This window comes from Cornus florida, unplaced genomic scaffold (assembly GCF_030987335.1).
Source record: "Cornus florida cultivar Cherokee Brave unplaced genomic scaffold, ASM3098733v1 CherokeeBrave_3.0.0_Hap2_Chr03, whole genome shotgun sequence".
NCBI lineage: Eukaryota > Viridiplantae > Streptophyta > Magnoliopsida > Cornales > Cornaceae > Cornus > Cornus florida.
Genome location: NW_026775573.1, coordinates 26,276,971 through 26,302,271, shown reverse-complemented (window position 1 = coordinate 26,302,271; position 25,301 = coordinate 26,276,971). Strand labels below are relative to the sequence as shown.

General features: G+C 36.4%; 2 protein-coding genes and 1 pseudogene across 2 annotated transcripts; 1 reads left to right on the top strand and 2 right to left on the bottom strand.

Moving 5' to 3' along the window:
* Window positions 1-1,247: 1,247 nt before the first annotated feature.
* On the bottom strand, window positions 1,248-11,120 carry LOC132300015 (scopoletin glucosyltransferase-like; annotated as a pseudogene).
* A 1,040-nt stretch (window positions 11,121-12,160) lies between these two features.
* On the top strand, window positions 12,161-12,640 carry LOC132301315 (uncharacterized). The gene has a single exon (XM_059798580.1). It carries the CDS (start codon window positions 12,161-12,163, stop codon window positions 12,638-12,640), a length of 480 nt encoding a protein of 159 aa, XP_059654563.1.
* A 3,959-nt stretch (window positions 12,641-16,599) lies between these two features.
* Window positions 16,600-25,225, bottom strand: LOC132301314 (tetraspanin-8-like). Its single transcript, XM_059798579.1, has 4 exons — window positions 25,185-25,225; window positions 19,943-19,964; window positions 17,937-18,380; window positions 16,600-16,665 (listed from the first exon to the last, which is right to left on the bottom strand). Exons 1-4 carry the CDS (start codon window positions 25,223-25,225, stop codon window positions 16,600-16,602), a joined length of 573 nt encoding a protein of 190 aa, XP_059654562.1.
* Window positions 25,226-25,301: the final 76 nt, after the last annotated feature.

The following is a 25,301-nucleotide window of genomic DNA, read 5'->3' as shown; positions in this document are numbered from 1 at the left end:
GAAGGAAAGAAATGGGAATAGGTTTCTAAGGTTAGAAATGTCATTTCATAGCCAATATAAAAGTCAAAGGTCAAAAATGTCAATTCATTACCATTGGGGTGTCTTTGACAACCATATCAAACTTGAGGGGGTGTCTCTGTGCGAAAATAGGCTAAGTTTCATCTGTGTGTCTTTTTAACAAACCTTAGGGAGTATTGTTGTACTTTACCCAAAAAAAAAAAAAAAAAAAAGAAAAGAAAACTCTGCTATATAAAAATTATGCAAGAAACACTATTGCTATTTAGTATGTGCATATACATCCCTATAATTTGAAAATTTGTAACAAATTTCCCACTTATAGTCAATTTTGACAATTTTTTTATAATAACCCCAAAATACCCTTAATAAAATTTGTATATTCTAGTATTTTTTATTTTACTTTAAGGGCATTTTAGGTATTTTAATCTTCAAATTGAGAAAATGTCATTGTTTGCTCAATTTAAAAAATTTAGGGTTTTTTTTGTACATTTTGTATGTAATAGGGGGATTTTTTTTCACTTTACCGATAAATAGATTATACCAATAAATTAACTATTAAAGTGATTTAATTTGAAATTTACAGTTTAACTTGGAATGACAAGTTTTATTTAACTTGTTTGAGAATAAAATTTATAACAATATGCTTAGAAGTATGAAATTTACTCCATGAGGTCACTCGGGTTTACGCCTTGAAATTTTTGTGTTCTCTGAAATTTTACCTAAAATTTATAACGCTAAGATCTCTGCAACTGAAATTTGTGATGTTGTGTCCCGAATTTGGTGTCGAGTAGTAATGACCCGTTGGATTCAGGGGATTAGTACTCTCTCATAACCCGATATATAAGAGCGTTTAGAGTGCAACATATAAAGTGACAGAGAAAAATAGTGAGGGGCTGAAACTTGTGATCTCTTATTTTTCGCATAGTGAAAACTTTTGTCGGATTTCCACCATGAATGTAGGTTTTGCCAAACCCCGCTAAATCTTTGTGTTTTTTTATGTGTAATGTGATTACGTTTCTATCTTGAATCTTGATTCGCAGCGTTGTCGTAACAGAATTCATTCTAATAGCAATGATCAAACAGAACAGAAAAAACTAAAACATGAATCAGACATAAATTGTTGATCTTATTCAAGAACTATAAGACATGCATAACAAGACTGGCAAGTTTAGATTATTGAAACAGAGTTTGCCAGTATCACCCTAACAAGAACAAATAAGCTTTTTTTTTGCGCATTTCAATCACAAAATGACCTTAACTCTTCGATTAACGCATCCAAATCATTGTAACACGAGCCACCTTCTTCAACAGCCCTCTTCGCCATCTCTCCCAGCACCCTCGATCTGCTTCTGATTTCCTCAGCTTCTTCGCCCACCATTATACGCCTCACAGCCTTCTCTATAGCATCACTCTTTGTAATACCCCTAAAATTAAAAAGGATAAAATTGGAATTTAAATTTCATTCTACGTGCATTTTTTATCTATTGATTTTGTAATTGTTGTATTTTATTTGTTTTATTTTAAATTATATTTTAAATGCCTTATTTGGTTAATTATTTAATTGTCTTATTTTCTTTATTTGAATTATGGTTTGTTTAGTTATCTGAGTTATTGTATTGTTTGTTTTATTTTAAATTATATTTTAAATGCCTTATTTGATTAATTATTTAATTGTCTTTAATAAGTGCTTAAGTAGAAGTTGAATTAACAGTTTTTAGTTAGGGTTTCTTGGAGCCGTCATACAAGTATTTAACGTGTATGTGACTTAAGTTTATGGGCTGACTCTAGTTTAATTAGGGTTCTGCCTTAGTTCTAGTTTAATTAGGGTTTTCTAAAGGCCTATATATATACGTGTATGAGTTTCACTAAGGGTTTTGGAAGAACCCTATTCACGGCACAGTAAAAATAGAACATAACAGAGAGAGAGTTGAGAGAACAGAGGCAATTGTAAGAGCTACCAAGGACAAGAACATAGAGGGTCAAAGGAGGGTTGTGGTGGATTAGATCACACCCATAGGAGGCTTGAAGGAAGTTAGTAGTTGCCGGAAACTTAGAGACGACGCCGGGATTTCATAACTGAAATCACAGGCAAGTTCTTCTCTTTCTCCTTCTCTTTGGCTCGTGTTCTGTGCACCTAGATAATTTCTAAGGATTAATTGGACATTAATTTAACCATGCATGACTATTATATGTTAAGTTTGATTATCTGTTATCCGTGAAATTTATCTATAATAATTGTATCATGTATGGTTGCATCGTCTCTGTTTTTAGAGTAAAAAGGTCGTCACTGTTTTAACATGGTATTGAGTTTGACTGCTATAAACGAAGATCTAATTTAATACTAGATGAGATTTAAACCTTTAAAAATTTATATTAGAGGAAGAATAGAGGGGTTAGAGTGGAACTGTTGTTTCAAATTAATTGCAGTTTAGTTCCTTAAGCATGTTTCAGTTCAGTAGCAAATTTAGTTTAAATTTAAATTCCTGTAATTGATTCCAACGATTGTAATGAACTAATGGGATGCTACTGGGTGTTAATTAGACGCCTAAGTTCAGTTTTAATATCCTACAGAGTGATAGGAATAAGCCGGTGAAGGAGCAGAGAAGCTGAAACGGAGCAGAATGGAGAGAAGGCTCATAGGGGGGAAGAGAGCCGGCTCTAGAATACCAAGAGCCGGCTCCCACCTGATTAGAGCCGGCTCCAAGGTTGTATGGAGCCGGCTCTAGGCTAAAGTGGAGCTTGCTCTAATTTTTCCAAGAGCAGGCTCTTTCTCAATTTGACGCATACAAGTAATTGGATTATGGTTTTGAACTGTAATTGCTGTAGTGTTGTATAAACTATTCTGCAATTACCTGGCTTTTGGTTTTAGTTATTAAATTGCTGTACTGTTATTGATAGTCTGTAATTTTTACATGGTTTTGGATTTAAATTGCTGAATAAATATATTCTGTCAATTACATGGATGTGGAGGATTGTATGCACCGGTATGGGACGGTGACATATTAGGGGACGGTTTAGCTCAAAACGCCTAAACCTAACCTAATAGATTAAAGGAATGGATTTAAAAATATTGAATCCTAATTGTGTTAAGTCAAATCAACTGCAACTAAGTTGAGTGGCTTCCTGGATTAATGGATGATAGTTAAGTCATATCAACTGAATAAGTTGATAGACTAACTAGCTTATTTATTGTATGTCGGTTCAATAAATATTTGAACTACATACCCTGGTTTTGGACGGACTTTATATATATGTTTATGGTACCACGAGATGAGCTTGAGCCTCAGGCTTGTTGGTTAGGGTGCATATATACAGTGGATGCGTAGCTGGCTATAGTAGGTTGAGGTGTACCCTGTTAGGTCTAGGTACTCATGCCCACCTTTGGGTGCGTTTTCGCGTGTTGCCTTCTATTCAGGTTGAGACCCCTACTGTAGTCCAGTGAATGTCCCTTAGTGTGGATATATATATATATGTATGGACTAGATAGCTATTGTTGAGATATCTAGGGTGTATCTGCGTATCGAGTCACTGTTTGGATTGTAATTAGAGAAGAATTTGCATGTGGGCCTGACCCACTCTTATTTTTACAGGTGTTTGTTAGTTCCAGACTTGGAGCTAGATCGTGCTGAGCAGATACAGTTATTCACTCCACCGATGACCAGGGTTTTATTTCATATTTTAGACTTGGGTTTCATTTCCAATCTTTTAAGTTCAGTGAGATATTTTAGGGGTCCACTAGATGGATTCCCGAGTTGTAATAGAAATGGAGAAGTAGGATGTATCAGAATCATTCTTTGTTAATTAAATTTTATTCTGAGGTTTTTGGATTATTATTCTAGTTTCTTTTCAGCAATTTATTTATTCTTGTTTTTCTTATTTGTATTCTGTGTTCGATTATTGCTAATTGATTTGATATCCTCGGGTTATCGGACGTGGGCCTGGCCAACCCACATCCGAAAATTCGGGGGTATCACAGTTGGTATCAGAGCACTCCAGGTTCTGGTGTCTTTAGGAGTGTTTTTGTTATAAGACTTCCGCATTACGTCTCTTAAAAACTTAGAGCCATATTAGGATTCGTTGTACTCTTGTTATGGTTCGGTAGGAGGAGTTGATGTCAATTATATTCCATAGTTATGGAATGGTTGACACTAGGAGGAGGATCGGGTTTAGGGCGAAAGTGATATGGACCCAACGGAGTAAAGGAGGGGGTTGTCAAATTCTTGGTCAGAAACAGAACTTGGGGATTGAAGATTTAGTCCTAAGGTTGGCATTACTGGGGAAGTATATGCCAAGACTGGATTAAGATATCGGTGTTTGGTCAGTATATCGGGGCCGGCACAAATTTCGGATATTCTCATAAAGGAGACAAACGAGGAGTAGGATTCTGAAAAGGGTCCTACGGGAGGAAATTTTAGTGTCTCCAAGAAAGGGGATATTAAAGCTTGAAGATGAAGGATCGCACGGAGGTGATCTCATTCATCAGCAGTATGGTGAATGATACTAGTAGAATTGGTGTAGATCAATTTACATGTGGATAAATTTTTGTCGTCTCTCGGAGAGTCAATTGAAACAGTACTCTTTAGGCAGTTGGAAATCGGATAGAGTTCTTATTAGAACAAAGACATGATTTTATATCACATTCTGGAGCGAATGGGGATTAGGTTGTGACGTTCTATAGTACGTTGTAAAATCACGATGGACAGTTTACATTCCGCGTATAAGGAGGATAAGGGGTAAGCCTTTGGTACTTGCTTAGGCAAAAGAATGTTGCTTTTAAGCTATGGTTACAGACAAGCTTCAAGGTTGGATGATTATCAACGAAACTACGAAATAAACTTTTGTGACATAATTTGTGAACTTAAGTTCAAAGGAGGTTTTCTTCTTTGGAATGGAGGATGTTTTAATTGGGAATTATATTTTGGTTGTTTTGTTGCATTGTGTGTATCTATGTGTTTGATTTTGTTATTCTGTGCTGCATTTTGATATTATGTGTTTCGTTTTGTTGTTACGTGTTTCATTTTTTTTGTTAATTTGTCCGGATTGGGAGTATGGAGTGGTTGGGGACACAAGTATGTGATCAACCAATTATTATTTTGATGACGTGGATAATAGCGCTATGTACGCTAGGATTTGTAAATAAATGGTCATATGATTGGGTAGAAACACAAACTCCTAGCCAATCTATTGGACTTGGATGTGCGTCAATAGGGTACCTTAATTAGGATGGGATAGCTTAATTACCAATACAAGTTGAATAATTTACAATGAGTAGTTAGATATGTTCTACGCTAGGCAGGGATTTGTTTTTTTTACAACACTATAAAAATGGTGGTTGTGAATGTTTCGGGGGATTCGTAGGGTTGTGGTAGGTAAATATCACTGTAATATCAATATGGTTTGGACGGAGGATTTCGGGCTGGTAGGTATTTGTTAGAATAACGCCGAGAAAGGATAATGGACTGATTAAAGTTTTATCAGTCTATTCGAAATCTAGACATGATTTTTTCGAGTGTATCATTTGGAGTAGTTGCTAGTATGTATTTGGAGGAGGAACCAAAGTTTCTACACTATATAAAATGTGGAAATTGTTTTAATGTCCTAATTTGCAACAATTAGTTGTTGCTTTGACATTGATGACTATATGGAGGATGGGAAAAGTTTCATAAGTTTTAGAAGCGGGACAAGGAGTCAAATTGACACTACTTATTGTACGAAGGTAGGGTGTGATAAAGATAGGATGGTGAGACTGGTTATCTATCATAAGGAAGCGGTACCCGGTGTGCGTGAAAAAGTTATACTGCATGGTTAGCTTTTTACGATGCTCCAAATTAAGTATTGGGTGCAGACGGAAGCTGGTGGTACCAGACTAATGGTACTTTTGGAAGACAGCTTTGGGAGGAAGATGCCAGGATTGAGGGTCACAACACTTAGTTCTTTTCTTCATTTGGGCGGATGATATAATGCACTCACGGTCTGCAGCAGTTTTGCGGGTCAGGAGGAAGGACAAAATGGTTTTCTTCCAGTCTAATAAAATTAGATGGTCGAGATGGATCATCAGATATCACTAAATCCTTGCAGTCATTTTCTGTATTGAGGTGGAAATGCTAGAGCATCATTTCATATTTAGTTGGGGGATGATTTCTAAATTAAATCAGCTCAGATCTTGTTTATTTCGAACTAGTGAAATATCAGTTCATATAAATAGAGGGGATTAAAAGACGACTTAGATGCATCAAAGTGGTAATTCGCACTTTGCGTTACGTTCTGGTTGGTGGAAGGGAACATGGATGAGGACACTTGAAACAACTGATAGGAGTTTTCGGTTAGTTGTTACATTCGGAGTTGGGGTCTTAGTTTATACACTAATGACACTTGCTTTTACCAAGGCAATTAAGGGGGTCAAATTCAAATATCGGAGCTAACCTTGGAGGCAGTGTTACCTTACTCAGACAGAGTATAAGGCACTAGAGGAGGATTTGTCGCATCTGTGAATACTGTCGGAGTGACTGAGATATAAAATTTGTAGAAATTTTTCTTGGTACACTCGGACGGTTATACGGAACATCAGGACATCAAATGTCTATTCTAGTGACTAGGTTTAGAAAGAGACATGTATATAACTGTCTAAATGAGTCGCCCCAGTTAGAAAGATAACCGGAGATCATTGGCGATTTTTGTCACTGCTTAAATTACAATGGGAGTAAGACTAATTCTCATAATGTTCACTTTTGGATTTCGTATTAGTTCTACATTGTACTGATAACAGAGGTATAGCTGTGCTTCATATCTCTCAACGGGGGATTGGATCGAGAATGTATATTTGATAATGGAGGAGATACTTGGGATAGATATCCTAGGTTTTTTATGGGAAGTTGGAAGTGTTTACTTCATTTCTCATCTTGGTGGCACCAGGAGGTTTGCGAGGGAAGCAAGGTGTGTTGTCGGGGAAGGTCAGTTGTTAGGTATTAAATTTCTTTTTCAGGGATGGTGTTACTAAAACACTAGGATGGATGCATAGACGTTTTGCCAGTTTATGCTATGGAATTTGGAGGAATGTGGATCTTTATCCTGTATAAACAAATGTAGGTACGAATGAGTAGTTGCTAAATCCAACTTATATGTTGAATAATTTTGTGTTTTCTTTATATTGGACCCGTAGATGGTTCTGGGAAGTTTTGGAATTCAGTGGAGCTCCTACGCAACAGCAGCGTCCACAATGGAAAGATAATGAATGTTAATGAGAATAATTCAGAGTTTCATGAATTTCGAGGACGGAATTCCGTTTGTTAGGGGGGGAGAATGTAATACCCCTAAAATTAAAAAGGATAAAATTTAAATTTAAATTTCATTCTACGTGCATTTTTTGTCTATTGATTTTGTAATTGTTGTATTTTATTTGTTTTATTTTAAATGCCTTATTTGGTTAATTATTTAATTGTCTTATTTTCTTTATTTGAATTATGGTTTGTTTAGTTATCTGAGTTATTGTATTGTTTGTTTTATTTTAAATTGTATTTTAAATGCTTTATTTGGTTAATTATTTAATTGTCTTTAATAAGTGCTTAAGTAGAAGTTGAATTAACAGTTTTCAGTTAGGGTTTCTTGGAGCCGTCATACAAGTATTTAACGTGTATGTGACTTAAGTTTATGGGCCGACTCTAGTTTAATTAGGGTTCTGCCTTAGCTCTAGTTTAATTGGGGTTTTCTAAAGGCCTATATATATACGTGTATGAGTTTCACTAAGGGTTTTGGAAGAACCCTATTCACGACACAGTAAAAATAGAAAGTAACAGAGAGAGAGTTGAGAGAACAGAGGCAATTGTAAGAGCTACCAAGGACAAGAACAGAGAGGGTCAAAGGAGGGTTGTGGTGGATTAGATCACACCCATAGGAGGCTTGAAGGAAGTTAGTAGTTGCCGGAAACTTAGAGAGGACGCCGGGATTTCATAACTGAAATCACAGGCAAGTTCTTCTCTTTCTCCTTCTCTTTGGCTCTTGTTCTGTGTACCTAGATAATTTCTAAGGATTAATTGGACATTAATTTAACCATGCATGACTATTATATGTTAAATTTGGTTATCTGTTATCCGTGAAATTTATCTGTAATAATTGTATCATGTATGGTTGCATCGTCTCTGTTTTTAGAGTAAAAAGGTCGTTACTGTTTTAACATGGTATTGAGTTTGACTGCTATAAACGAAGATCTAATTTAATACTAGATGAGATTTAAACCTTTAAAAATTTATATTAGAGGAAGAACAGAGGGGTTGGAGTGGAACTGTTGTTTCAAATTAATTTCAGTTTAGTTCCTTAAGCATGTTTTAGTTCAGTAGCAAATTTAGTTCAAATTTAAATTCCTGTAATTGATTCCAACGATTGTAATGAACTAATGGGATGCTACTGGGTGTTAATTAGACGCCTAAGTTCAGTTTTAATATCCTACAGAGTGACAGGAATAAGCCGGTGAAGGAGCAGAGAAGCTGAAACGGAGCAGAACGGAGAGAAGGCTCACAGGGGGGAAGAGAGCCGGCTCTAGAATACCAAGAGCCGGCTCCCACCTGATTAGAGATGGCTCCAAGGTTGTATGGAGTCGGCTCTAGGCTGAAGTGGAGCCTGCTCTAATTTTTCCAAGAGCAGGCTCTTTCTCAATTTGACGCATACAAGTAATTGGATTATGGTTTTGAACTGTAATTGCTGTAGTGTTGTATAAACTATTCTGCAATTACCTGGCTTTTGGTTTTAGTTATTAAATTGTTGTACTGTTATTGATAGTCTGTAATTTTTACATGGTTTTGGATTTAAATTGCTGAATAAATATATTCTGTCAATTACATGGATATGGAGGATTGTATGCACCGGTATGGGACGGTGACATACTAGGGGACGGTTTAGCTTAAAACGCCTAAACCTAACCTAATGGATTAAAGGAATGGATTTAAAAATATTGAAACCTAATTGTGTTAAGTCAAATCAACTGCAACTAAGTTGAGTGGCTTCCTGGATTAATAGATGATAGTTAAGTCAAATCAACTGAATAAGTTGATAGACTAACTAGCTTATTTATTGTATGTCAGTTCAATAAATATTTGAACTACATACCCTGGTTTTGGACGGACTTTATATATATGTTTATAGTACCACGAGATAAGCTTGAGCCTCAGACTTGTTGGTTAAGGTGCGTATATGCAGTGGATGCGTAGCTGGCTATAGTAGGTTGAGGTGTACCCTGTTAAGTCTAGGTACTCATGCCCACCTTTGGGTGCATTTTTGCATGTTGCCTTCTATTCAGGTTGAGACCCCTACTGTAGTCTAGTGAATGTCCCTTAGTGTGGATATATATATATGTATGGACTAGATAGCTATTGTTGAGATATCTAGAGTGTATCTGCGTATCGAGTCACTGTTTGGATTGTAGTTAGAGAAGAATTTGCATGTGGGCCTGACCCACTCTTATTTTTACAGGTGTTTGTTAGTTCCAGACTTGGAGCTGGATCGTGCTGAGCAGATACAGTTATTCACTCTACCGATGACCAGGGTTTTATTTCATATTTTAGACTTGGGTTTCATTTCCAATCTTTTGAGTTCAGTGAGATATTTTAGGGGTCCACTAGATGGATTCCCGAGTTGTAATAGAAATGGAGAAGTATGAAGTATCAGAATCATTCTTTGTTAATTAAATTTTATTCTGAGATTTTTGGATTATTATTCTAGTTCTTTTCAGCAATTTATTTATTCTTATTTTTCTTATTTGTATTCTGTGTTCGATTATTGCTAATTGATTTGATATCCTCGGGTTATAGGACGTGGGCCTGGCCAACCCGCATCAGGAAATTCGAGGGTATCACACTCTTCACGTTATCTCCCACAAATTTAACCCATCTCTGAACTCCCACTCCAACGCCAGTCTTCAGAACCTCGGTAACAAATTTTCATTGTAGAACTGTTCAGCAAACACGGGCCAAGTCACCATTGGCACCCCGGCACTCACTGCTTCCAGAGTCGAATTCCAACCACAATGACTCACGAATCCTTCTATTACTTTGTGGCCAAGAATCAACATCTGGGGTGCCCAACCTCTGATGATCAGTCCCTTCCCTTTCGCCCTCTCTTCGAACCCTTCTGGCAACCAATTTTCACTATTATCTTCTTCCTTCTCATCTCTCCTCACTACCCATATAAATTCTTGCCCAGAAGCCTCAAAACCCTTTGCAATCTCCACTAGTTGAGAATCTGGGAATCTCGTAACTGTGCCAAAACATACATATACAACTGAATTAGGCTTCTTGGAATCGAGCCATTTCAAGCATTCATGTGTGTTAATTGATGATTTCTTTCCTCTTACTGCCTTTTCGTCATTGTTTCTATTGGAAAGTACCATCGGGCTAACATGCCATGCTTTCTTTTCCTTCTTGTATAGTTCAGCATAAGCTGGTTCGAGCTCGTAGAAGCTATTAAAAATATTTCCATAGCTTCTGTCTGCTAACTCTCTTGTACTCCCAACCAATCTCGAAAGATCATGAAGCTGCGGTTTTATCATATTGATGTGATCGGGAAGGCCAGGAATTATAAAGGGTTCAGTATCTGATGACAAGTTCTGGTAAGGCTTGTTCTTGGTCACACTGTCCGGTGCACAGTGGAGAAAAAACAGGTACGATAAGCTAATCTAGGAATTCCGTGCTTGGCTGCTAGATCAGTCGCCCACGGGAAGAACCTATCTGCGACTAGGCCATTGGGGTGGCATTCTTGTAGAAGTTGTTCCAAAGGTTGTTGGAGCAAGTTTATGGCAAGGAAAAATTTGATATGGAGCTCTGGTGTAGTGACAAGGTCGAGGTTTTCGAGGCCTTCAGGAAGGCTAGCCTTTTTGGCTGGGAATGTGATGGCTCTGATGGTGATCATGTTGGTAGAAAGGCTTTCTAATCTTTGGATTGCTGGGGTAAAGATAGGGACATTGAGAGGAGTGGTGATTATGGTGGCTCTTACGCCACGGGCTGCGAAGAGCTTGGCAAGGTCGATGATTGGAAGTATGTGGCCTTGAGCCATTAGGGGAAAGAAGAAGAGGTGAAGATGTTTAGTTTCAGGATTCATCCTGTTACCTGTGCAGAGAGAGAGGAAGTGAGGTATTTTCGATGAGGATGTAACTTCTGATTATATGCAATATATAAGTAGGCTTGTCTGCTGGTGGTATAACTTGAAGTCGACAAAATGTAAGCCATGTGAAACACAAGTCCAATCTAGTTTAATGTTTTGTGAAGTTCAAGGCCTATGAAATAATCGTTCAACATGTTGAGATTTTACCTATTGTACAACTGTAGTATTGAATTATTTTCTCCTTAATTTAGGGCTAATTGGTAGGTAATTAGTTTCCCGATTACTGTATATTTAGTTACCTATTTTAGCTAGATATTACTTTATAAATTGAATGTAACACCAACGTGAATATTATTGAATTGAGTTTTGATTCTCATATTCTTTCTCTGAATTTGAAGGTGGTATCAGAGCCATTCTTGAACCGTAACTTTGAATCTCTTTAGATTTATCTTTGAAATTTAAAAACCCATACATACATACCCATACACAATCCAAAGACCCATCCCATACATATACAATCATCCATACCCATCATCCCTTTCACCAATCTGCCAACACAGAATCATCTTCCCTTTCACCAATCTACTTTCGTTGCCATCACAAGTTACTGCCATCACAAGCCGCAGCCGTCACAAGACACAGCCATCATAAGCCACATCGTCGTTGCCGGATCAAAATCACCTTTCATCGCTCACGCCGGATCAGCATCGCTGTCAGCCGTCGCCGGAGCCTGCCGAACCTCTGTCCATAGCTTTGCCGGTTCTTCTTCTCCTCGCTGGATCTTTGCAGGATCTACCTCAGTTGAACCAACCGCCTCTCTGCTACTGAACCGAACCAGCCGCCTTCTCCGTCATCAGATCGCCGGCTCCGGCTGCTATCCACGGCCATCGTTTTCCTTTGCCGAATCTGCCAAAGTTTTTTTTTTCTTTTGTTCTTGTTGTTTCTGTCTCTTAACAGAGACGAATAGTTCTTGAAATTTGTTTTTTGTTTTATTTTTAATATCTATATATATATATCAAAATTAAAAATTAAAAAAAAAAAAAAAAAAACGAAGATGACTGAAAAATCTATTGAATCCTCTGGGACGAAATTAGTTCCCATTTTTGTTCAATCTGAAGGTGTTTTTAATGCAGGGATTAGTCTTACTAAATCTAATTATGACGTTTGGTCCCAACTGATGGAGATGCATATTGCTGAAAGGGAAAAACTATCCTATATTCGTGGCAAGACTAAGCCACCTGCTGAATCAGAAGATGGTTATGATAAGTGGTATGCCGAAAATCAGAAAGTGAAGCGGTGGCTATTAATGTCCATGACTCCAGAAATTATGAAGCGTTATTTATGCTTACCTACTGCCCGTGAAATCTGGATTTCTCTATCAAAGGCTTTTTATGATGGGAATGATGAGTTGCAAGTTTTTGCCTTGAACCAAAAGGCCTTCACCGCCAAACAAAAGGGAAAATCTCTCTCTGAATGTATGGAGAGCTCACTGAAGTTTTCCGAGAAATGGACCATCGAGATAAAGTGGTCATGAAAGATCCAGATGACATTGAAGCATATCGGAAGTCTATCGAGCGACTAAGGGTTCACATTTTTCTTGTCGGATTAGATGGTGATTTTGAACAAGTTCGTGGAGAAATTCTACGCAACGATCCAGTTCTAAACTTGGAAGGCTGCTACTTGTTGGTTCGACGAGAAGCGGTACGTCGTGCAACTCTGAAAGGGGAATCCGAAAACTCTGAAGCTTCAATCATGATGGCTCGAAACAGGTCTAAGCAAAACTGGCAGGATCGTTCTAAACCTTATTAATTTAAAGCCATCAACGGTGCAAACAAGTCTACCTACAAATGCACCCATTGCAATCAGACTGGTCATACCATAAGTCGTTGTTTCGAACTTGTGGGATATCCGGAATGGTGTGATCATAGTCGTTGGAAGAAGAATTCAACGAAGACCTCCACTGCCGCAATTGTTAAGACAGATAATGATGATGCTGACAAGGCCTTGGGGTTGGTAGTAACTGGAGATCATGGTGGTAAGGTTTTAAATATTTCTACACCTGTTGTTAATAGTGCATGGATAATTGATTCTGGTGTTACAGATCATATGACATTTGATTCTAGATAGGTTTCCCCGCTTAATTCCTCCCCACAACAATTTGTTTCTATTGCTAATGGAACTACGACCCAAGTTATTGGGGAAGGATCGTTGACACTCACTGATAATCTAAATTTAGATTCTGTTTTGGTTGTTCCATCTTTATCTTATAATCTTTTGTCAGTTTCCCAAATAACCACAGCTTTATCTTGTGTTGTAATTTTTTGGCCTGATTTTTGTGTGTTTAAGGACATCCAAACAAAACAGACGATTGGTTGTGGTATTAAGCGAAGGAAGCTGTATTACTTGGACTTGCTGTCAAAAAGTTCCGACAAGCTACGACAAGCATTGACAGTAGATGGTTCTGAAGGAGAGAAAAAGAAATCTGAAATCTGGCTGTGGCATCGACGTCTCGGGCATGTTTCCTTTGGTTATCTGAAAAAATTATTTCCTAGTTTATTTAAAATTTTTGATGGTTCTAGTTTACGCTGTGATGTTTGTGAACTAGCAAAGAGCCACCGTGCTTTGTTTCCATTATGTTTGAATAAAAGTCCCCTTCCTTTTATGGTTATACATTCTGATGTTTGGGGTCCTTCCAAAGTTCTTACTTTAGGTGGATCACGTTGGTTTGTTACTTTTATTGATGACTGTACCAGGATGACCTGGTTGTGCTTGATAAAATCCAAAAGTGAAGTGAACTTATTGTTTCAAAAGTTTTATAAAATGGTTGCAACTCACTACAATGCACATGTTCAAGTTCTCCGTAGTGACAATGGTGGAGAATATCAGAGTTTTGACCTTCAACAATATTTGGAAGCACATGGAACTTTTCATCAAACCACTTGTTCCAATACACCCTTGCAGAATGGGGTTACAGAGCGAAAAAATCGCCACTTATTAGAAGTTGTTCATGCTTCCTTGATAGATGCTCATATGTCGTTATCGTATTGGGGAGAAGTACTTGTCTCTGCAGCATATTTAATCAATAGAGTACCTTCTACCTCTGTTGACTTCCAGACACCATTGCAGGCTCTACTGACACCATTGTTGCCCCAACCGTCCCAAATCTACCTCCTCATGTCTTTGGTTGTGTAACATTTGTACACCTCCATAAACATCAACGCAATAAGCTAACTTCTCGAGCGTTGCGATGTGTTTTTCTCGGATATGCTACTCATCAAAAGAGGTATCGCTATTATCACCCTCCAACTCGACGAATGTTTATAACCGTAGATGTTGTCTTCCATGAAGACTCGATGTATTTTTTCTTTGCGTCTGAACGTCAGGGGGAGTACCAGAAAGAAATTCAAACTCTAGATTATGATTATCACATTTTTTAGGACGGCGATTTTGGTGGTAATGACTCACAAGTTGGACCAGCCAATCAGGAATCGGGCGAATTGGATTCAAGTGGTATAAGTTTGGATCAAAGTGGTGATGACCGCCCCAAAATGGAAAGTATGGCGCCAACTCCACCGTTATTCGAGTTTGAGTCCCTTGCAACTGATATATCAAACCAATCGCCTGCTGAGGATGTTCCTAATTCAGTGCCTGAGCCACTCAGAAAACAATTACCACAGCGTCACACTAAAGGTATTCCTAAACCCACATATGAACCCGAACTTTCTAGTAAAGTTAAGTATCCCATGAGTCATTATGTGTCGAACCATCATTTGTCAGAATCAAATTTGTCATTTGTAAATCAATTATTTACTGTATCTATTCCTAACAGTGTGCAGGAAGCTTTAGCTGACCCTAGGTGGAAAGCAGCTATGAACGAGGAGATGAAATCCTTACAGAAAAATAAAACTTGGGAACTCATTGATCCTCCACCAGGAAAGAAACCAGTAGGGTGTCGATAGATTTATACTGTGAAGTATAAAGCCGATGGCACAGTTGAACGCTTTAAAGCAAGATTGGTGGCAAAAGGTTACACTCAAACCTATGGAATTGATTATATAGAGACGTTTGCACCTGAAGCCAAAATCAACACAGTTCGTGTCTTGTTTAGTTGCAAACTTGGATTGGCTATTACAACAATTCGATGTGAAGAATGCCTTTCTGTATGGTAAATTATCTGAAGAAGTCTACATGGATCTCCCACCAGGATGCATGATACCTGAAAAGTATAGTCGGAAAGTCTGCAAGTTAAAGAAATTATTATATGGGTTGAAACAATCTCCGAGAGCATGGTTTGGAAGATTCACAAAGTCGATGATAGCCTTTGGCTACCGTCAGAGCAATTCAGACTACACATTATTCCTAAAGAAACAACAGGGTAAGATCACTGCACTTATTGTATATGTAGATGACATGGTGGTTACAGGGAATGATCCTGAAGAAATGAAGGCTCTCAAGAAGTACTTGTCCAGAGAATTTGAAATGAAAGATTTAGGTCCTTTGAGATATTTTCTTGGGATCGAAGTATCTTGGTTTAATAAAGGAATCTTTCTATCTCAAAAAAAAATATGCCTTAGATCTATTACAAGAGATTGGCATGACAGCATGTCAACCAGCTGAGACGCCAGTGGAAGAAGGATTGAAATTATGTGTTGAGTCCAACCAAGTACCTGCTAATAAAGGAAGATACCAAAGACTTGTAGGGAGATTGATGTACTTAGCACACACAAGACCGGATCTGGCTTCTACATTGAGCATTGTTAGCCAGTTTATGCATGATCCTAGAGAGCAACATATGATTGCAGTTATGCCCATTTTGAGGTATCTGAAATCTGCTCCTGGAAAAGAAATTTTGTTCACTAAAAATACTGGTTATCAAAACATAAATGCATATACTGATGCTGACTGGGCTGGAGCTATAGATGATAGGCGATCTACTTCTGGTTACTTCACTTTTGTAGGAGGTAATCTTGTTACATGGAGAAGTAAGAAAGAAAATGTTGTTGCTCGCTCGAGTGCAGAAGCTGAATTCAGAGGTATGGCACTTGGACTTTGTGAAACTTTGTGGTTAAGACTTCTCTTGCGGGATTTGGGTTATCTACCTGGGCAACTGATTCGACTATATTGTGACAATAAAGCAGCATGTGATATTGCCCATAATCCAGTTCAACATGATCGTACAAAGCATGTCGAAATAGACAGATTCTTCATTAAGGAAAAGTTGGATGGAAAAATTGTGGAGTTGCCTAATATTCGATCTGAGGATCAACTAGCCGACATTCTCACTAAAGCAGTCTCAAATCAAGTGTTTTCAAAAATTTTAGACAAGTTGGGCATGTGTGACATCTATGCACCAACTTGGGGGAGAGTGTTGAGATTTTACCTATTGTACAGTTGTAGAATTGAATTATTTTCTCCTTAATTTAGGGCTAATTGGTAGGTAATTAGTTTCCCGATTATTGTATATTTAGTTACCTATTTTAGCTAGATATTACTCTATAAATTGAATGTAACACCATCGTGAATATTATTGAATTGAGTTCTGATTCTCATATTCTTTCTCTGAATTTGAAGACAACATGGTATAGAGAATCAAAAGAAAGAGAGTTGGAATCGGTGCTATTTAAAATAATTATTTTTGCTTAGGCTCTGTTTCGACATTAAATATATATATTTTAAAATATATATATTTTTTATGTAAAATATTCTTTTATTTTTATTTTATCAATATTTGGCAAAGATTTACGTCGAAGTTGAAATCGAGCCCATCGAGCGGGGCATGTAAAATAATTTGCCGAAAATTTATGAATAAATTATTTTTGTTAAATTTTAATATTTTTTTTCTTTGTCAATATTTTACGACAACCAAACACCAAAAAATATTTTTTTAAAAATATTTTACGTCTAAACAAATGAAACCTTAGTGTAAAATGAACATAATGTAAACTTACAAAACATATCAATCAAATTTGAAGACCTGAGTTATAACACCAATTTTATACTATCTTATAAATTGATATCAACTGAAGATATCATAATCCATTATAAATTGATATCACTTGAAGATATCAATCCTAACTCGTCAGTTAAGTTCAGATATCACACCAATCGTGCAAAACTTTTTTTCGTTATAAAACAAGTTTAACAGCTAGCATGGCAGTTTGAAAAATTTGTGATACAACATGCCAATAATGACATGCAACCTATATCAAAAATATAAAATCAAAGAATTCTTCTGACTGGTGGATTCAGAATTTCTAGTTTGGGTGGGATAACATTAAACATGAATACTAAGGAATTAGTTTGGGCCTTTATTTTAGTATGGTGGCTGAGTTTACTTGGACTTCACTGAATTTTTGGGGTGGGCTAATACTATTAAATTTTTTTTTTTTTTGGGACTGGACTAATATATTAGTATAGTAAAAAAAAAAAAAAAAAAAAAAATTTGAGGTGGGCTACAGCTCACCTTTGCCTACCCCTGTGTTTGCCCCTGAATTTTTGAGTCCTTATCATGGCCTAATACCAGCTCTCCCTAATTTTGTAAAGTAATACTTGCATCCTGCGCAGGGAGGATGAGCTTCATCCTCCCTGCTGACGTGGCGTCCTTCCATGCTGACAAGTGTTCAGAAGTAAAAAATAATAAAAATATGTGTAATACCCATTTGTGCGGGTCAAACCTTTTTTTCACCCCTCTCTCTCTCTCTAATTATAGCCTAAAGAGGAGAAGCAAACCTTAGATTTTTGGGAAAATTAGATCTAAAACAAAGATGAGTAAACCCATTCAATAAATAAAAATACAAAAACTGCAGTAACAAGAATTGATATGAATATACCTGAATGGCGGACAAGTGCCGGAGATAGAACTGTTGAACCTGGGTGTTAGCCTTATCATAAATTAAAGACTTACAAACCTTACTGTCCATCAAACAACTCTTGATCTTATTCCAGTTCTTGGTACTACTAACCCTTTTCTGCAACCAGTTGGAGTAATCACCCAACCTATACTCCTTATACCCTCTACCCGATGTTGCCTCTCCAGCTCCCTTGTTGGTCACCACGAATGCGAAGATAGTGAAGTAGAAGAGAAGCACGATGAGGATGAACATCACGAAGAGGTAGATCCACAGGAGCAACGACACGCGACAACACGCGCCGATTAGGCCGGCCAGTGAGACCAGCATCAGGAAAACGCCCAGCGCGATTTCAGGTTTCTCCAGGAACCTCTCGCACTCAGTTGTTCCCCGCTGTGAAAGCCATATTCCGGCAACGACGATTGGGTTTGCGGCGCAATTTGAGAGAAAGAGAGAGAAAGGGGTTGAAAAACGGGTTTGACCCGCGCAAATAGGTATTACCCATATTTTTATTATTTTTTACTTTTGGACATTTGTCAGCATGGAGGGACGGCACGTCCGCGGGGAGGATGAAGCTCATCCTCCCCGCGCAGGATGCAAGTATTACTCAATTTTGTAGCAATTTTTTGCCTTCTTTATCTTTAGTGTTTTGCAACATGGAATAATATCTGCCCTCTCCCCGGTCCGATGCACTAGAGAGGATTTTCATCCAACAACACGCTCATGTAGTTGATAAGGGCACAAAACTCATTATTTTATGTACTCAATATATATAATTTAGTAGCATTTGCATTATTTAAATATTATTAGATATATGTGTTTGGCTGTAAAAGTGGTCGGCTCCGATGAAATCGGATGGACGTGCCAAGAACTACAGTAGTTCCGAATAGAGATCCAAACAATATTCCAGATGGAAGATTGCAAGACCAGACGACTATGATGAGGTCTGGAATGAACACCGTAGGGTTCTTTTTGCCTTTGAAAAAGGACTTCGGGATAGTTAACTGGTTAAAAATGAACGAATTACTTGAGAAAGTAATTGACTGGAATGTAAAATTATCAACTGAAAAGTAAAGTGCGGGACTAAGACTAATCATATTGAAAGTGCATTGCAATGAAAATAAAGATTGTATTGAAATGCGTATTTGGTTTGGTGTTAAGCAGCCTTCTAAGTTACAATATCATGCCCTATTTATAGAATTTAGTAATGGTAACTTACATATAACTGCTTACTTCCTAAGCTATCATGTGTCCCATGACTTTGCATCTAACCGCTTACTCCCTGGGCTACCATGTGCCCCAAGACTTTTCACTAGAACGTCGTATAGTACAATTCCATTAGAATCGACCAGCTTCCTAAGCTGTCATGTGTCCCATGACTTTGCATGTAACCGCTCGCTTCCTAGGCTGCCACGTGTCCTATGACTTTGCATGTAACCGCTCACTTCTTAGGCTGCCATGTGTCCTATGACTTTGCTTGTAACCGCTCACTTCATTGGCTACCATGTGTCCCAAGACTTTCCATTTGAACGTCGTAGTACTTTTCTATTAGAATCGTCTTAGCACTTTGCTTGAACTAACTTACTCTTTAGCAATGACTTCATATGCAATTATATATGAATGAAGTGCATAGTCTATTGCTAATATATATATAGGAACATATGAATGATGATATGATATGCATGGTCCTATAAAGATGAGTTTCAAATGGATTCATAAATACTCACCATCCTATCTAATCCTTTCTTCACACTTTGTCCATGATCATGTAGGCTTTCAGGTATACTTGTTTTCTTTCTTTCTTTGAGTTGCTTTTTTGCTCGTTGTAGTCCAAGCTATCTTTGGATGGACTTTGCATTTGGTTCCTTGCAACTATACGTTCATTTGTCTCATTTGCTTTCCATAGATATGATCTTGAGTAATGGAATACTTGGAATTAACTTTATGATCTTCATTGAGGTTCTTCTTTGAATGTGAATAATCTATATAACACTCAATGTAAACATTAGTCTTTAAACACCATTAATGGTTTGTTATCATCAAAACCTTTAGATTGTCCTTGAATGGAATCCTTAAGGTCAACAATAACATTACTTTATGTTATATTTCTGATTGAGAAGTGTTTTCGCATAATTTTAAAAGAATATAGGTGTTTTTAACACACTTTTTCAAATAGGGGGTGAAAGTGTTATGTAAAGTATACATTGAGGTGTTTTTTTGTATTTGACCTTTTTTTTATGATTTTATTTATTTAAAAAATGCTTATGTAATCAAAATGAAAAGATCAATGCTATACTTCTCGAATAAAATTAGAGGTATGTATCTCAAATATGATGTGGCGCTAATAAAAAGATGAATATGTACTCAATTTTAATAGATATTATACGTTATTTTTCTTCTTGTTGAAGTATTAACAAAGTTATAATTAAATTAAGAAAGTAGACAAAATAAGCAAATGATTCCGATTATACATATATGTGTGAATTACCCATTAAAGGAGAAGTGAAGACCAACATTAAATTAGGTTTCTCTCTTTAATTTTCTTTTCTCTTCTGCACTTTGGACTTTATAATTATGATAAACATAAAGTTGATCATCTATTTATCAAATTATTTACTCATGTAAAATTTTAAGGTCCTTATTGAAGAGAAAGAGGACTCAAAATATAATTGTAAGAAGTTTTAAGTGAATTATGTATTATCTGATTATTTTTATAATAATAAAAAAAAAATTAGTTGAGAAAGTTAGAATTTTTATTGAAAAGAAATAGTTAACCCCTTAAAACATCTCTAAATAGTTATTTTGGTGTTTAGTTACGATAAATAATTTTTTCTTATTTCTTCTCTCATCCTACCATGTATTCTCTAAGAAAATCTCTTTTAGAAAATTATCATTCGTTACAAAATTATCATCATATTATCTGTTATGTAATTAAAGTTATTTTCGTAATAGAGTAATTTATAATTTATAATATTTTCTAAATGAAAATAAGTGATTAAGTAACTGAGAATTGACACCTCGACAGCCGGGAGGGGGAGGGGGTCATGCGGCCATACTAGTGAACCAACACAACCCCCTCCTTCCCCACAATCAAATAAATTACTAAATTAAAATAATAAGTTTTACTACGGGGTACACGATTACGAAATGAGCGGTGCTACACTGCCCTACTGTATTTCACCCGACATCTACCAACTCATCTACGTGGTTGTCCACGTTGCCATTTTCTCTCTCCGTCTTTTATGATGCCAATAGTTTGTCGATGATGCCCATTTTCTCTTTCTATATTCTCTTCCCTGCTCCGAGCTTACTCAATTTAATGTAAACAAGAAGTGACCTATGGGAAAACTTCTAACGCCACCAGAGAGAATCCCAATCCACAACCGTAGCCACCATCTCTCCTCAACCACAATCGCCACCATTATCTCCCTCCTTATACCGCCACCGCTTCTCAACCACAGCCGCCGCCACCACCACTTCTTCTCCACCACAACGGCCGCTACCATCTCTCTCCACGCAGTATCACATATCTCTTATTTCTTCTGTGTTTGATACACATACATATATTTATATACACAGGCCTATACACACATATTTCCAACTGAAATCATATAGTGCCCAAAATTCAAGGGCGGATCCAGGATTTCTAGTTGGGGTGGGCTAATTTTAACTTCGAAGAGGGTTCATCAGTGAGAGCTTAGAACTTAACTTTGAAGTGGGTTCGCTCCAAGTTGAATCAAAACCCATCAAAAAACAGATCGTTTAGGCATCGCCGTGTCGACGAAGCTCTGGCCTCTTGGATCAACCCGTGTCATCCTTTTGACGCAATCGTCGTCATGAAGCTCGCCGTACCTATTCATAAAACTCGCCGGAAATGGGTTTTCGTTTGGTCACCAATTGGGTCTGTAAGAGGATAAACAACCAACCAGAACCAAGATCAATTAGAACGGAAAATAACGAATCCAGTGAACGGCGAATCATATGGTGAATCCGGTGAACGGTGTCGTAGGACTCATCTGGTCGATAACTGGCACGCGTGCCTGGCGGTTGTGGGAGGTCGGCGTTGTCAAACTCATCTGGACTCTGAAGGGAGAGAGATGAGAGGCGCCGCAGGAGAAAGAATAGAGAAAGATAAGAGGATTGAAAGGGATAATACTCGCCTACGTAACGGTGAGTAGGAAGTTTATCAATGTAATGTTAAAATAACCAGTGTACTTATATTTAAAATAATAAAAATTAAATAATTTGATAATTAATCGGGTTAAACTTAAATGAATCCGAATTAAATCTTAATTCTCCCTCCTCTCCCTCGTTCTTATTTTCACGCTTCCCTAATCTCATCCGCCTCTCTCTCACCCTTTTCTGTCACGCTCTCATATTTTTAGAGAGAGAAACCCCTCTCGTGTCTCTGGATAACTGAAAGAAGAGAAGTAGATGCGTGCATAAGAGGAAAGAGAAGATCAAGAAGTTTTGAGGTAAGTAAATATATTTTCTCTTTCAATTAGGTATTGAATTTCTAGTGGGATCAATTATTTAGATGCCCTCTTCTGATTTTATGTTTCAAATATCTAACTTGAAAGAATCATATTTGTACGGAAAGTTTGGTATTGATCAGTTATTGTTAAAGACAAAAAAACTGGGTAATGACATTTACTACATTCTGTTTCGTAGAAAAAAAAAAAAAAATTCAGTAAGATTGTCCATATAAAACCTATTGCATTTGCCGTAAGATTGTCCATGTAATCTTAGATATGTTTGGTTTAGATGAATTTTTTAGTATTGTAGAACTACTTTTATTTAGTTTTGTACAACTAAAATAGACTATATATAGCCTGCAAAAAAAATAAAAAAAAACTAGTGAAATACAGCTCTCTTGTATGAGTTCAATATGAACTTAGTGGACAAGTCAGAACTTAAAAATGACCATATCTTCAACATCCAGCTTCTTCCTTTACCACACTATATTTTAAGAAGAAGAAGAGAAGTACATGCAGAGGAGGAAAGAGAAGACCAAGAAGTGTTGAGGTAAGTAAATAGAGTCTCTTAAATTAGGGAGTTGTAACTTATAGCTTGATTGGGAGTTGCACATGAAGAAGAACCACCTAATTAGTGAATGATGAAAGGTCCCTCTTGGTTAATTTCTGCATGTGTTTTAAATTTCGTGATTGCAAATTCAATCAATCATTGCCCATCATGACAATCAAATTGCTTGTTAATTTCTGCATCTGCGTGAGGCTTTGCCGTGGACATAGCTCGAATCTAATTGTCTTGCTTCCTTTGTGGCTTAGTAAACTATACCTATATCAAAAATTACGTATCCTTCAAGTGCAACACTGATGTAGGAAATTTAACTCTGCTCATCACTTTAGGAGTTTATAAATTTCGTGATTGCAAATTTAATCAATCATTGTCCATCATGACAATCGAATTGCATGTGTGTTGTAAGAATTAAACAGCTTTAAAAAAAATACATGATCTTTGTTTCTTGGTTTTGTCTTGTAGTTCTCTTTGACCGGTAGTTTTTTCTTTGAGTCTGTCAAAAGGATATGCGACTTTGGCTGGAGGAAAAACTATCAAGGAGGAAATTATCAGATCAATGAGTCAGTGATCAATCACTATAGGGTTTCAAAGTCAATTGTCGTTGTTGGACTATGTTCTCTCTTTTTAGTAAAGATATTTGATTTGTAATTTTTTTTCTATAGAGTTTCAAAGTCAATTGTCGTTGTTGGACTATGTTCTCTCTTTTTAGTAAAGATATTTGATTTGTAATTTTTTTTCTATAGAGTTTCAAAGTCAATTGTCGTGATAGGTTTGTTAGTTATTTGGACCATGTTATCTCTTTTTTAGTAAAAGTGTTTGGTTTGTAAATCATTTTTTCTCTATTAGAATGCTACTCTGTTCAATAATGACACTATCGGTTTTCAATTAGTTTATACGATTTGAATAACAAAATGATAGGATCAATCTCATGTTGAGATTTTGAAACACCATGGAATAAAGAAACCACCACTCGATTCTCCTCCACTTGGGGGAAAAGTCACTTCTAGTTTTCAAGAAGTAAACTTTACACATCTAAATAGGAAAAGAAAAAAATATATTTGAACTTTTTTTTTTTTTTTTGGGGTAAAAACTTTTATATTTTGATTTAATAAATATTCTTAAATCTAAAAATCATAAGGACAAATATGTACAATTGTTATAAAAATATCTGTTTTCGCAATTTATCACTAACCTCAATATAAACCGCCATTTTCACGTATATAAATTGAAATTATAGACTTCTTCTCCTATTGCACCAAGTAATAGTCTAAACTTATGAGAAATTCACATAGTACAATGACCATGAGATTAATTTGCGTGTTTTTTAAATCATATTGTGCCCAAAAGAAAGGGGGAAAAAAAAAACTAAATTGTAATATAAGATATAAATGATAAAGAGAGCACAGAACCCCAAAAAAAAATGGATTGGGCTACGATACATATTCCTCTCTAATGGGCTGAGAAGTCTAAGATAATTCTTAAAAAGGAGGAGTATCATCACTTCTGAGCCGAAACATGTCAAGTCCATATGAGACACTGTTTTTTCATAAAAGAAAATTTATAGTTAAAATATCTAAAATTATGGTAACGACCACCAAATTGGTGTTGTAGAATTAGAATTGAATTAATTGAATTTTGAAAAAAAAATTACTTAAATATCGCAACAAAAGCTTGCATTTAGATTCACATAATTGGAATTGCATTGGATTGAAATTTTAATTCATTGAGTTGGAATTCAATCACTATAATTGGAAGTACCAAATCAACGTCTCAAACTTGAAATTAATAAAATTCAGTTTAAATTTAAGCTGAGCTTTATCTAATTTTAAATTTAAAATACTGATACGATGCACCAAAATATATTTAAATTAAATTTGAAATTAATTTATAATTGAAGTCTAATTCAATACATGACTTTCTCTTTATCGTTTAAAAGCTTACTTGAGCAGTTGAGCTTTGTAAATTTTATTTGTTGGTATGCAACCTGTTCCTTAGAAGTTAGAATTGGCCCGTCACGAAATTCTTGACATCAATAAATATACTAATTTTGTCCAAAAAAATTTGAATTCTTCAAACTACAGAACACATTTAGGAATGAAATTATCATTAAAAAAAATTAAAGATATAATGAGGGTACTCTCAGTACAAATTTTAAGTGATAATTAAAAATAAACTCGTATCGAAATTTACCGTCTCAATAATTTTTGAAGTGAATTAGTAAAATGAAGCATCAAATCGTGGAATGTAGAAAACATCGGACGGTGTGGAGGTGAGGATTACTTTGCTACTGTGCACACGCGAGTAATT

Excerpts from the sequence above, each read along its gene's own strand:
- LOC132301314 (XM_059798579.1), bottom strand. The coding sequence starts at position 25,225 with ATGCTTCATTTTACTAATTCACTTCAAAAATTATTGAGACG. Across the intron at positions 18,381-19,942 it reads TAATGTTTACATTGAGTGTT|CCAATCGTCGTTGCCGGAAT; the intron begins ATATAGATTATT and ends TGCGCCGCAAAC. Across the intron at positions 16,666-17,936 it reads GGCACTTGTCCGCCATTCAG|AGAAAGAATATGAGAATCAG; the intron begins GTATATTCATAT and ends CTTCAAATTCAG.
- LOC132301315 (XM_059798580.1), top strand. The coding sequence starts at position 12,161 with ATGACTGAAAAATCTATTGAATCCTCTGGGACGAAATTAGTTCCCATT.